The sequence below is a fragment of the Balaenoptera musculus genome, chromosome 18 (genome assembly GCF_009873245.2).
Source record: "Balaenoptera musculus isolate JJ_BM4_2016_0621 chromosome 18, mBalMus1.pri.v3, whole genome shotgun sequence".
Lineage (NCBI taxonomy): Eukaryota > Metazoa > Chordata > Mammalia > Artiodactyla > Balaenopteridae > Balaenoptera > Balaenoptera musculus.
This window is the reverse complement of record NC_045802.1, coordinates 65301270-65316076: the sequence shown is the minus strand read 5'-3', so window position 1 is coordinate 65316076 and position 14807 is coordinate 65301270. Positions and strand designations below refer to the sequence as shown.

Here is a 14807-nt window from a genome sequence, read left to right as displayed (position 1 = left end):
AAATAATCCACAGGTATAGATGAAATAAGATTGGTCATGGGTTGAAAACTGTTAAAGCTGGGAGATTAGTACTTGGGGATTCATGATACCATTCCCCACCTTTGTAAATGTAGAAAATTTCACAAAATAAGGTTTTACTTTAAATCTTTTTAAGAGATAGAGGTGGGAAAATTAAAACAATTAAAGATAGTTCATTTTGATCTTCTAAAGGTAAATTCTAATATAAACGCTACACCCATAAACATTTACAGTTCCTAGTGTAAAATATAAAGGACTGTGCATCACTTATGCAGAAACATGTGTGCAGAAACCATGTTAAAATGATATTAGAGAATGAACTAGGGATGGAGTAAGAATGGTGAAAATGCTGTGTGTGGGCTGTGGAAGGATCCAGCCTGTTACAGTAAGAACAATTAATTACTAGAGCAAGTTGATGGGTTTATCTATGTGTTCTCAACATGTCCGGGAAAGGAGGTAGTCTTCAAATTAGCAAGAAGATTTCAAACATCTCCCATTTACATTTTCTCAAAAGGGAAGATCAGATCAATGTACTGAATAGAAGATTCCAGATTGCCTGAGGAGGTAAGAAATTTGGATACGAGATAAACCATTAGTCACAGTACTTTCCTTATCCAGTCATGAAAATGTCTAACAGGAAAGATGTAACACAAAAAGAAATTAAGAACCTTCTATATGGTGGATACTTTCAGTATATTTATTTCACTTAATTTTCACCACAAACCTAGAAAGTAAACATCTTTCATACTTTTATAACTGAGGAATCTGAGGCTCAAAGAAGTTACTCAACCTGCCTGAAGACTCACAGTAACTGTCACAATAAGATTCAATCCCAAAGCCTAGCTTTCTTTGCACCACAGCTCAGGAAACTTTTCCCCATATAAACCAGGCTAAGCTTTCTTTCCACAGCTACTAAGCCTTGTATGCTTCACTCACTGAACCCATCATTTAATGCAACATTTTAGCCACAATCCTTTCCAACCTCACAAGCGGAGCCTGAAGCCTAGTGGGAACCAAGAACACATTTGCGAAGTTCCTTGAAGTACTTTGTCCAGATGCCCCAGCCAGACATTCTTCATGGAGAGCCACAGCGGTGTCCTGCTTCAACAGGGCTTGACAGAGCCTGGGTCAAACCGTCGCTGCAACACCTCCCCACAGCACCCTGGAGGCCCCTCCTCGGCCACCTGCCAGCATGACCGAGTCCCCCTCGCGGCTGTGCCGGAGCGACCACCAGGACTCGGAGGCCCCCATCAAACCACCAGACCCACCTGGAGCTCTACGCCTCCTACGTCTACCTGGCTGTGTCTTGCTGCTTTGACCCCGATGGTGTAGCTGTGAGGGACACTGCCTAATATTTTGTTCAGCAGTGTCATGAGGAGAGAGAATACGCTGAGAAACTGATGAAGCTGCAGAACCAACGAGGTGGCTGAATCCCAAACTCTTCAGGATACCAAGAAACTAAACCATGACGACTGAGCAAGCTCGCTGAACGCAACAGAACATGGGTTACACTTGGAAAACAGTGTGCATCAGTCCCTGCTGGAACGGCACAAACTGTTCACTGACAAATGATACCCACTTGTGTGATTTCACTGAGACTCACTACCTGAATGAGCAGATGAAATCCGAAGAACTGGGTGACCATGACACCAGCTTGCACAAATGGGGGCCCACGAATCTGGCATGGCAAAGTATCTCTCTTACAAGCACACCCTGGGAGACAGGGACACTGAGAGCTGAGCCTCGGGCTGGCTTCCCATGGCCACAGGGTCACTTTCCTGGTCACCAAGGCAGTGCATGCACATTGGGGTCACCTTTACCTCTTCTATAAGTTGCACTAAAACATCCATCTACGTTCTTTCATTTGTACTATTCCTTCAAATAAAGTAATGTGGTATCCCTCCAAAAAGTTACATATACTGTCACCCCAAAGGTTGAGCTCCTCTCCAAACTAAGTTTCTCTTGCCTTCGATGATTAAAAGAGGTATCCAGCATTTCTCTGTGCCTTTTAAATAAAACTCAGATCTTTCTTATGTTACAATTTTACCCAATGTAATTTCTATTTAATAACGTGATAAGTAAATACCACTTCCTCTACAAGAATTTCAATCACCCAGGGAGAATTATCATTCCTCCAGTGCACCTTGGTCACTTTTCCATAACAGAACTTGCCATAGTGTACATGGCGGTTGTGTAGGCCCCCTTCTCCCCGAAAGAGATGGTGTGTCTCCTAACTGGGATCTTCTCTCACCTTCCTCCACATCCAGCCCCCATGCTACTGCAAGAGCAATCCTCCCAAGATGCACTCCTAGTAACAATTCTGCAGTATTTTCAGGTTGCTGGCTAGATTCAACCTAAGTCCCTTCAGATCTAAAGGCAAACAAGACCCTACTTGATCAGGTCCCTTGATGTGGGCCCAGTCTTACCACCCCTCACTCCTTCACCTCTTACTTTATACCCCTATAACATAATGAACTGGTTGAACTTTCCTGAACATACCAGTTCTTATGCTGCATCCCTTTAAACTTGCTATTCCATGAAAAGGCCGTCCCCACTTGCCCACCTGGAAAATTTCTACTCCTCCATCAGGATTCTGCCCTCAAATGCTGGTTCCTTTGTGAAACTTTCCCTCACTACCTCAGTGAGAAGGTGGGGAAAGTTCCTCCTATGCTCCTGCTATACTGTGCATCCCTCCACTCACAAGTACATCACTTCGCTTTGCAATATCACAGTCTCAGTAAGCTGACCTTCACAGCTTGCCTGCCTCTCACAACCCCCATAGTCCCAAACCTGATCAAAAGCAAGTCGGAGAAAATGAACGGTCTTTTCTTCTCTTAATCACCTAGTTCAGTACCTTGCACAAAGCGGACACTCAATATTTATTGAATGAATGTAACTAAATTCCTTCTTAAATGTATAATTTATCAGAATACCAGAAGCTAAGATATGTAATAACAATTAAAAAATCAAACTTATACTACTACCAAAGACTCATAAAGACACTAATATGTTTCTTAAAAAATTGCAAATGTGGCTGTTTTTGCAATATCTCAACTGTGTTATTTTGAGCCATGGATAATTTTTTATTCCATTGCCACATCCTGGGAGACACTGACAATGAAAGCAGTCTCCTAATTCTGAGAGATCAGACAACCAAACATCCTGCCATCTCCTGAACAGAATTAAACAACAGGTTTCTCCATAGACAAGCATCAACCAAAGTCAGCAAAATATACAGGAAGGACAGGAAAAAAGGTGGAGTAGCTAAGTCTTTCACTGAAGTTACTATTAGAATCTGTCATATTTTAGAGAGCAAAATATAAAGAATTTTAAGAAACATAAAGTTGAGAGGTTAAAAGTATGATGTGCTGAGAGTCACAATCAAGACTGGAGCGGGCTTCCCTGGTGGCGCAGTGGTTGAGAATCTGCCTGCCAATGCAGGGGACACGGGTTCGAGCCCTGGTCTGGGAAGATCCCACATGCCGCGGAGCAACTAGGCCCGTGAGCCACAATTACTGAGCCTGCGCGTCAGGAGCCTGTGCTCCGCAACAAGAGAGTCCGTGATAGTGAGAGGCCCGCGCACCGCGATGAAGAGTGGCCCCCACTTGCCACAACTAGAGAAAGCCCTCGCACAGAAACGAAGACCCAACACAGCCATAAATAAATAAATAAAAAAAACTCAATCCCATTTCTTCCCTCCCTTCCTCCCTCCTTCCTGAAAAAAAAAAAAAAAACACTTGATTCTCATTTAAAAAAAAAAAAAAAAAGACTGGAGCAACCAGACTGAAAAAGGCAAGAACAAAAGGTCACAGATGCTAAGGCTCAAGCCAAGGCCAGGTAGCAGAACAGAAGCAAGTTTAGGGTGATTGTTCAGGTTGGAGCACTTAGAATGTCAGGGAGGAGGAGAACCGTAAGATCATTCTAAAAAGGAACACAAGGGAAAAAAAAAAGTTCTGTCTGTAAAAGGTCCTATCTAAATCCAAGATCAAAGCAAGATGGGGCAGAGTCTGAAAAAAGTCTCATGACAGAAAACAGTGGAATCTGGCCACAGAAAGAGCAAGAAGTTCATTATCTTAGCAATTCCACAGTCAAGTGAGGACCAATGATGAAACAGTTTTAATAAAAATACACTGAGGTGGAAACCCTAGACCTTGTAAGCATCTCTTCCCAATCACTCTAACCTAAAAAGTGTTTTAGTATACAAAGCCAAACTGAAAGGAAGAAAAGGCTGAGTAGTTATGTAGCAAGTACAAATGAACAATGCCTGCACGAAAATCTTCCTGGGTAAACTAGGAAAATAAAATCTATTGTAATCAAGTTTGCTCAATTTCAATGGACATTAGTCTTTGTTTCAATTAACTGTGAAGGCGTAAATGTTGTGATGGGACTCCTTGTTCAAGGAATTTCAACTTGGAAAATAAGTGTGCAATGGTCCTTACCAAAAAAAAAAAAAAAAAATTAAAACCGTCAACCTCACTCATCCATTCTGAAAATATTTATTGCACATCTACTTCACGTCAACATGTTTTAGGTATAGAGACAAGAGTGTTTTCCATAAAGCTAATATTCTAGAGGAACAGACAGACAAGAAATACAAATGAGGTAGTTCAGGACAATATTAAGTTTTATGAAGAAAATACAAAAAGGTAAAGGGAGAGTATTAACTGACCTAGAGCGTGCTTCTTACATAATATGTCAGGACTGAAACATGAATGCTCATTTGGCTGTTCTCTGAAATCTTCAGAGTATAGCAACAACAGGAATAAAGACACTTAGTCAAAAAATGATCTTGGCATTTGGAAGTAAAGTTGATGTGGTAGGAACCTAGCGATGGAAAAGATTAAGATGAAAAGAGATATAAGTAAATAGGAGTCAGATAAGTAAGGCTTTGCAGTATTAGTGGAGTATTAGGTTGAGAAGAGAACAGAAGATGAGAATATAGCAGTAGAGACTACCAACCACTCTTTAAAGTTCTGCTATCAAAACTTTGGAAACACTATAGTTGGAAACACTATAGCATGTTGGAGTGCTGATGTCAATGACCCAGAAGAGGAAGAAAATGATGATACAGGAGAAAAACAATAACTGTAGAAGCAATATTTTCAGAAGGCAAGAGGAAATGGAATCCAGGGCATAAGTATAGGAATTGGATTTTGCCAGGAATAGAGATGCTTTATCCATTAATATAAGGAAATTAGCAGAATGGGTAGAGATGCAAGTAGGCTAGTAAATTCAGAGGTAGAAAGAAGAGGAAATTGCCCTGTGGCGGCTTTCATTTTCCCAATAAAGATAAAGTCTAAAAGAATGAGGCAACAGAAGAAAGAAAAGGAGGGTTTAAATTGGAGATTTAAGGAAAGAGGAAAAGGTCTGAGACACTGATTTTCAATAGACATACTAGGGAATTGTAGGAATGTTAGCAGTAATGAGTGTGCATTTGAAATAGAGATTATATGCTTAGAACGAGACCAGTCAGCAAGGTTATCTTCATTTTTCTCCATCCATGTTCAGCTCTGAGGTTTGACAAACAAGTCGGCCAAGGTGGGATTTAATCAGTTCAAATTTTGCCAAGTGAGTAAAACAAAAGAGTACAGGGGCAAGAAAATTAAAGGCTGTTTTCAGTGGAGTGACTACAAGATGGACCACTAAATCTACACTGAGAAAGTAGGGAAGAAGACTTGGATGCTTCACAAAGCATGTTTTATATCCCCAAGCGGTCTGTAAACTCAAAGACAAAAACCAAGAGTTCTATACTACATATACCTCACCAAAGAACACTACAGTGAAGCCTCTGCTAACTGATTAAATGAGTCTTCTCCACATGCCAGAACTCCACATAACATAAACTCATCAGATTTTTTAAACTTATTAAAATGTTTTTTAAAAAGCAACATTCCAAAGATCTTGAAAAATCAATTTATGGTTGACATGACGTTTTTGTTCTTAAGAGCAGGTGATTGGGTTCCCATGATTATTTCCATAGAAACAAAGATTAATAGCCGGACAATAACCAAAGGAACCCTGGCAATAGAAATTAAACTTAACCACCATTAATTACCTTCATATGGGAAAGTAAAGCCTAATTACTATGGGGCACCCACCTCAGAACAACTCCCCCTGTCCCACAGAATCTAATCAACTGCATTTCTGGGCACTTAGCAATGCTAACTAGTCAAATGAATTGGGACTTGGACACTACTGCTAACTATAGCCTATATCATTAAATGAATTTAAAATAATTCTAGAAGCAATCTGATCATCTGCTAAAATACTTAGTTTATAAGAATCTCCCCTTATCCTCAGGGAACACATTCCAAGACTCCCAGTGGATACCAACACCACGGATAGTACCGAACCCTATATATACACTATGTTTTTTCCTATACATACACACCTATGATAAAGTTTGATTTATAAATTAAACACAGTAAGAGATTGACAACAATAATAAAATAGAACAATTATAACAATACACTGTAACAAAAGATGTGAATGTGGTCCCCTCTTCTCAAAATATCTTACTGGACAAATATAATGCCTTTTCCATCTTAACTAAGCACTTATCACACACTGTGGCCGCACCCTTTGCAGTCTGAGTTGCGACAGCCAAACTAGCACAAATTTCTTTTTCCTTTTCCACAGTTTTACGGATAGAAGATTCGTTCTTAACGTGGAAATCAGCAACCTCGGCATACAATTTTTTTTCTTTCCTTACTAAGTCAAGGGCTTTCCCTTTTTCACTTAAAGGAAGCACTTCACGGCTTCTCTTTGGCATATCCAAATTTCCAAATTGTCAGCATCACTAGGCTTGCATTTTGGGGCCTTTATTAAGTAAAATAAGGGTGACCTGAACACAAACCCTGATAATCCAGATAGCTACTAAGTGACTAACAGGTGGGGTACATGGGACAAAGGGATGATTCATGACCTAAGTGAGACAGCGCGAGATTGCATCATGCTACTCAGAAAAGTTCGCAATTTAAAACTTATGAGTTGTTTATTTCTGGGATTTCCCATTTAATATTTTCAGACCACAGTTGACCACAAGCAATCGAAACCGAGAAAAGCGAAACCGCAGATAAGGGGGGACTACTGTATATAAATTACGGAAAGTCCTTTGTTTTCGCTACTTTATTCTTTTCATATTTAAATAATGTCAAGAAAATCCTAGAGAACACAAAACATACTTTTAGTAAGTTAGATTCATATAAAAAGTATCACCATCTTTTGTACTCAGGAGATTTCTATTCTTTTCCCAATGTCCAAAATATATGGTTTAGTCAGATCAGTTCAGTGAAATAAAGAAAAATTGAGTCCTGAAAGAATGTTAAGGAAGAAAAAGAGATAAAAGAAGGTTTGGTTCCCAGGTTGTGTTCCTACTTAAATCACCAAATAGAACACACCATTAGCAGAGAATTAAAACAGCTTCCTTATCTGTAATATGAGAATACTGAAGTAGATACTTATACTAAAGTTTTCTTTCTGCTCCAAAAATTCTATTCCCAAACTAGTGCTTTGGACTTCCCTCTTTCAAAGGCCTTTTTGAAAAGGGATGCTAAAAGATTTAACCTTTCAATTCATGAGCCTATCACATATTTTCTTTCTCTGAATTACAATTAACAGAAAAGCCTAGAAAAAAAAAAGATGAATATTTTAAATCAGAAAAAAACTAGGCCAGCTAAGCTAATTATTGGTGACAGTCTCCAACATATGCAAGTTCTTGTTTCTCATTCACTCTTCTCACACCCATTCTCGTTTATTTCTTCTCTCCCCAAGCCTTAAGCCTAACAGTGGGATCACACAGTCCTGAATGTCTCCAGAGGACTTTTAGGTTAGAGAACCCAGAGGCAGAACTTATTGGGAAAACAGGAGCTAACCGTTTGCTAATGAAAGTCAGAGGTTCTTTCTTATCTTTATATCCCCATCACCAAATAAAATAATAGATATGTAATAACAGATACCTAAGTTAACTCCGCTATATAATTTATTACACCAGTGATTCTCACCAGTGATTTCTTTTTAGAAATGCAAAATTTCAGGTCCCACTTAGACTTACTGAATCAAAAATTTGGGGAGTAAGTTTCAGCACTCTGTTTAAAAAGCTCTCCAGGTGATGCACACTCAAGCTTGAGAACCGCTGTATTAAACATGTCAGGAAATCACCTTCCTGTTCATTACTGCTGGGGGCAAGCAAACAAACAAAAATGCTGATTTTTCTCAGCTGCCACCACTTACAAATGCTTGGGCCCACATTATGCTGTCAACCACTTAACTTCTGTTTCCAGCCCACACACAAGATGAACTTTAGAGTCAAATAACTTGAGTTAAACTTATGGCTCTTAGAGTTAACAGCTGTGTGACGTTATCCAAGTTAATTAAACTCTTGGAGCCTCAGTTCCCTCATCTGTAAAGTAGAAGTAACATCACATACCTCCATGAATAAGAGACAGCTTACAGAAAGGTGTCTAGGACAGCGTCTGGCACACAGCAGACCTTCAATAAATGTAAGATCTTTTTCCTTTCTTCCCTACCACCTGTACCAAGTCCCTGCTACTTTACACAGACAACACCCTAAAGAAGACAGCACTTTAGCACCCCTCTGAGAAATGTTACCAATGCCTCCCATACAGAAAAGCTCTCTAGTGAGGTTTTTCTTCTGGAAAATACCACAGGAGAGACATGAACTGTTAAGAGTCCTACAGAACAGCGATTCTAAAAAGGTGGTCTACAAGCTAGTGGAAAAAGCAAATCATTCAAAAGTGTGTACCTGTGTAACTTAAAAAATAATTGATGTTAAGCACAATATAGGCAACTTTCTCTTTAGTGGCCATAATTAATTAATGACAACTGGGGATTAACGCTAAACTTCACCGGGTAGGAGGTGTTAACATCAGAAAACGCAAAAGAACTGGAATACATGACCTATATTAAAGTGGTCCAGGCATTCAAATTTCACTGTCAAATTCTTTGCCCCAATGTTATCACACTATATATCTTGATTTTGGGTTCCAAAAAATATATGGTCTCCAGGGGAACCCCCCCCTCCAAAAAAAAAACCACTGCCATAAATGACACCTAAAAATTGGAGAGTATTACTCCTTTTTGTAAGTTTATAATTTTGAGGGGATTTTACCATAAACAATTCCCAACTTCAGCTCCTCACTCCCTCTAATATTAAGTCCAATATTAAAATGTTTAATTTGACTACTAGCCTATTCATGGGGACGAAAATAGGTCAGTGCACGTGGTATGTCATTATACTCGAATATTTCGCAGGGTAACCAAGTTAGGAGCATCAACGGGCACTTGCAGGTTTCACTCGTACTCCTCAAGCTGACAACTAAGACGGGACAGCCCTCCGTTTCTGCTGTTCTGTTACAGTAGCCAACATTCCCAACTGTAGGACCGTAGTGAAGCTTAAGCATTCGTATCTTCTTACGGGGACATTTTTTCAGAGAACTCGTAAAAGGAAAGCTGAACCAACAACAGGCTGGGAACTGCAAAGCCACAAACTTAGTGCCCTGCCCGCCGGGAGCTTGAATGCCTGCACCGGCTCCTTAACGCAGCAACCTAACAACTTCTAGACACAAGACAGAGCAGAGCGGGGTGATGGTTACTCACTTTTAACATTCAACACTGTCCCCCTCACCTTACCCAGCAGGACATTCTCCCCACCGCCAACCCCCCGGAACTCCAAAGCCAAAGAAGCTACCCCCCCCCTTGGGCTACCTTTACCGCCTCCTCCCAGCACCACTGACCAAGAGTCCCCAGGCGCCAAGCGAGGGTCCCGAGCGAGGCCGGGAGCCGACGGCTGCCCGGGTCTCCGCGTCCCAGGACGCCCCAGAAGCCGCTGCCCGGTGCCTCGCTTCCCCCCGACCCCATGGGCCCCACTCCTGACTCCAAACCTGCTGTCCCGGCCCCGCGGCCCGCCGGTCCCCGCACCTCTTCCCCAGACAAACCCGGAACCGGGAGCCGGCCCCCGCCCAGGGGCGGGCTTAGGCCCAAGACAGGCCGCGGAGTCCCCGGCTCCCACCCCACCGCCCCGGCCGCCCCGAGACTCGTGCCGGGACCGAGGCGGGGAAGCGCTGCGAGGCCTGGCCCGGGAGCCCCCTCCTCCGGCCGGGGCAGGACACGACTCACCCTCGTACTGTAGGTCCACCAGGACGAGCAGGAAGGGGAACACCGAGCCCAGCCGGCTGGTCACAGAGCCGGGGGCCACCATGTCCGAGGACGCGGTCGTTCAGGAGGAGCAAAGGTGCGGGGCCCACCAGCCCCGGCCGGCGCTCACGCTGCAGCTGCGCCCGCCGTCCGCTCTTACTCGGGCCTAAGGCGGCTGGCGCCCCGCGGAGGAAGGCAGCGGTGGGCGGGGCCCGGGCGGGGCTACGCCCCGAGCGCCGCCGCCGCCCAATCGCCTTCTTCCTGGCCACTTTCCTACTGGGCTCGCCGGGGTCGTGGTTCGCGCTGATAGGCTGTGGGGGCCGCCGCCCCCGCCCCTTCTCTGATAGGATAACGTGGAAGCACGAGACAAGACTGCGTCCGCCTGCGGTGGAGCTGTCAGGAGCTGCAAACCGCCGCGGCGGGCCGGAGGGAGGCGGCCGGGGAGCTGTGTGGCAGCCGCCGAGTCCGCATGCGCAGGCCGCGGAAGCCTTTTTGGGCCGGTCTCCGCGCGCTGGGTTGGCGAGGAGGAGGACGTCAGCAATCCGAGGTTTTCCAGTGTACTGTTTGGAGAAAGGTGAATCCGCCGCGTCCGCAGTGCGAAGCCAAACCTGGCCCCAGGAAGTCTGCGTGGATCGGGGAACAGGACAAAGTGGCAGAGCCTGCTACCTCCCTCTGAGAGTCTCGGAACCTACACGGACCGCCCTAAAGAGCTGTGGAGAAACGATCAGGAGAAACTCGGGCTCAGTAAAGTAGGGTGAGCCGATGGAGCCGGGAGCATGTCAGGACAACCAGGTACATTAGGGACGTAAGGGAGGTAAGTGAGAATGGCATAGAAGATTGGCACCCATTCCCCGACTGTCCAGTGGACCAGCGTGTCCAGAAAAAGAGCAAGTCTGGAAGATTTTGTGCAGAAGAAACCAGGGAAGCACAGCAGCTAAGAGAGCAAAGGGCTCCTGAGAGTGCAGCCAACGTCAACTATAAGGAAAAAAAGAGAGACCTGTTAGGACGGATCTTGTATCTTGTGCTCAAAAGAGGAAACTCAACAAGGTAAAATTCAAGTTACACAATTTGGCGTTAAACTTGTTCACCGCCACTTCCTCCGGCGTCCTCAACACAACGCACACTATGCACCAGTGATGTTTCACATGGGACGAAACAGTAATGCCTTTCTGTGTTAAGCGTTGTCAAGTGCAAACTTATTACTTTACCAGTGGGTATGCATTTGCTACCTTGGTGCTACTGCACACTTTAGAACTCATGAATGATAAATGGCATAGTGAATTCGTTATTTCCTAAAAATACACTCAGGAGGGTAAAAGCTTTCTAAGCTTTTATTCCAGAGGGAACTAAGCAAAGGAAATGGTTTGGAGAAAGGGAAAACAAACAAAACACTGAGTCCCTCAGTAGTTGTGGTGGAAAGCAGTATAATATAATGTAAAGAGTGGAGGATTCAGATTCAAGAAATGTAGTTCCACACCACAGCTCTTATCTAGGTTATCTTCATCTGTAAAATGGGTATGATACTGATGGCCTCAAAGGTTTGTTTTGAGGTTTCCTGAAGTGGGTAAAAATTCTTGTAAATTATAAAGTATTATACAAATGTTACTTATCCTTCTAACAAGAGCGAATCATGAGGCTCCTCTTTGCTTTTTTTTTTTTTTTTTTTGGTTTCTCCTTTTCCTTATCGACCATCACAAGGTGGTGTTAGTGAAAAAACAGCAATGATTTCAGTGTCTACAAGTAGTGAAGACATCATCCAGATGAGGTACCGTTGCCAAGGCAGCCAACATTGCTGATCAAAATGGAGAAAGAGTTTTGTAAACAAATAATACTACTCCATGAATTATCACCAGAATGCTGCCTGTGATTCTGGTCTTAAGGAAGAAGCAGTGCTAAAGAAGTTCTAAGGATGGAAATTAAAAATGATTAACGAGAGGATAGACCTTGTGCTATAGATAATAAAAATAACAAGGGCCTTCATTGTTGAGTGATTTTGGAAATTCATTGATCAAATTGCATAGCCATGAATCCTAAAGTCTTAAAACTAAGATTTACAAAGTATCTCTTGAAAGAGATAATTTTACAACAAAGAAGGAAACATCATTTGAAACAGCAATGTGTTCAGTGCTATAATTATCTTTATATGTATAAAATGCTTAGGAATGTTTTCTCCAATGTTCATCTGGGCATAGTTTTCACCTGATCACTCTTGCCAATAAAACCAAAGTAATCCAGTGATTGTAGAGAAAATTATAAATATTGTTTGCATTTATCAACATTTATGCAGTCCTTTTTATTTTTATTTATTTACTTTTAAAATATTTTATGTATGTATGTATTTATTTGGCTGCACCAGGTCTTAGTTGCAGCACACGGGATCTTTACTTGTGGCATGTGTGTGAGATCTACTTCCCTGACCAGGGATCAAACCCAGGCCCCCTGCATTGGGAGCACAGTGTCTTAGCCACTGGACCACCAGGGAAGTTCTGCAGTCCTTTTAAAATTAAGCATAAACACCACACTGTAATTGATAGAACCTATTCATTATGATAGTAAAAGACAAAATAATGGTAGAATATTTAAATTGCACTATATGCAAAACCAGCAATATTATATAATTTCTAATATATAAAAATATATTGATCTATGTTTATTGACCAGAAAAATAATTTTGGTAGAGAGTAGTGGACAGATCTAGAACACATTTTTTGGAGGAAAGGAGATCAGATTTGCTGATGGATTAGCTCTGGGGAGAAGTAAATGTTCAAAAGCAAATATGATACTTATAACATCTTTTTGCACCACATTAAAAACAAAATAGGCAACATTATAATGAACATAATGAATGCTGAAGTATACATCCTTCTGCATTTATCTTTATGAACTTGTGCTTTCATTTCTATAAAAGGGATTTCTAAAAGTGGGATTGCTTTGTCAAAGAATGTGTACACTTAAAAATTTAAGATGAGGATGTCCCTGGCGGTCCAGTGGTTAAGACTCCGTGCTTCCACTGAAGGGGGTGCGGTTGGATCCCTGATCAGGGAACTAAGATCCCCCCATGCCGTGCGATGCGGTCAAAAAATTTAAAAAAATAAATAAATAAAAATTTAAGATTATTGTCAGATTATTTTCCCTAAAAGTCAGGGTAATTTGTATTCCTAACAACTATTTATGCCCCCACATACTCACCATCACTAGATATAATTGATTTTCATAGTTCTTGACAAGCTGATGGTAAAAACTTACCCTTCTAAGTCAAGTTTACTACTTGATTGCAGGGATTTGGGGACTCTGATCAAACTTTGGTGTCCTCATGTAAACATTCGGCTTTAAAACCATGTCCTGTCTTCTGTCTGCTTGTCCACCCTCTTTTATGTTAGGAGGCTTCTGGCCACATCAGTCTCTGCTTCCTTCATCACATCGTTTTCTCTTGCTTTTGACCTTCTTGCTTCTGTCTTGTAAGGATCTTTGTAATTAATTATTTAGGGCATACTTGGATAATCCAGGATATTCTCTCCCTGCAAGATCCTCAATTTAGTCACATCTGCAAAATCCCTTTTGCCATAAAAGATAACGTTGTCAGGGGATCAGAATGTCGACATCTTCAGCGGGAGCACTATTCAGCTTAACATGATACTCCCCCCACTTCAGGAGATAGACCTTAAGTCCCCTCTCCCTTGAATGTGGGCTGGACTTATTGACTAACTTTTAAAGACTAGAGTGTGGAAAGGGGAGAGTGGAGTAACTTTACAGTGGAGAAACTGGCAAACACTACCTTGGCCAGGTGGTCAAGGTAAACATTACCAATATTAAGTTATATTGATCCCATATAACCCCCTGATATGAGGTCAGAAGAAGGACACTTCACTTCTGTGATATTCTTTCCATTGTATAACCTAGTCTAAACATGAAAAAAATTCACATTAACCAAAATTGAGGGACAGTCTATAAAATACCTGATCAGTACTCCTCAAAACTTAACAGACCAGGGGAAACTAAGGAGACAGGATGACTGACAGGTCTGTCTTAAACCAGATCCAGAAATAGAAAATGGATGTTACTGGGAAAACTACTGAAGTCCAGATAAAGTCTCAAGTTTAGTTAATAGTAATGGGCCATTACTAACTTTCTTAGTTTTGACAAATGTACAGTGATACAGTGATTGTATGTAAGATGTTGGCAATAGGAGAAAGTAAATAAGTGTTTAGGACCGCTCTGTAGTATCCTTGCAGCTTTACTCTAAAATTATTTCAAAAATAAAAGTGTACTTAATTGTGAAGGGCCTGAGTATTTTTAAATCAACTGTAATGAGTGTTTGTATCAAATGAGTTTTTCTGCATCTAAACTTCCTTTTCCTTGAAGAAGGAAGAGAGTTAGTACTTTACAGAAATAGTTTCTTAGTTGTCTGAAACCAGCTCCTCTCTTTTCTTTCCTGTTTTTCCTCTCTTTTCCCTTCACTTGGGAAATTGTTGATTACTTGATTTAAAATCTGTTACGTACACGCTCTAGGAATATTCTAGTCCAGATAATCAAAATATCTATAAGAAAAAGTTCATTAACTATACTTTTTGTTTTTTAAAATATGAACAAGTACATGTAAATGACAGCCTGTGTTAAAATAATTATTAGATAAA

At 41.7% G+C, this 14807-nt stretch overlaps 1 protein-coding gene across 1 annotated transcript in view; it reads right to left on the bottom strand.

Annotated features, from left to right (window-relative positions):
• Positions 1-10372, bottom strand: part of DNAJC3 (DnaJ heat shock protein family (Hsp40) member C3) — a 91831-nt gene extending 81459 nt beyond the window's left edge. Inside the window, exon 1 of the mRNA XM_036831484.1 lies at positions 10156-10372. Coding sequence (XP_036687379.1) covers positions 10156-10237 — 82 coding nt within the window. The 5' untranslated portion in view covers positions 10238-10372. The remainder of the gene's footprint in view (positions 1-10155) is intronic.
• Positions 10373-14807: the final 4435 nt, after the last annotated feature.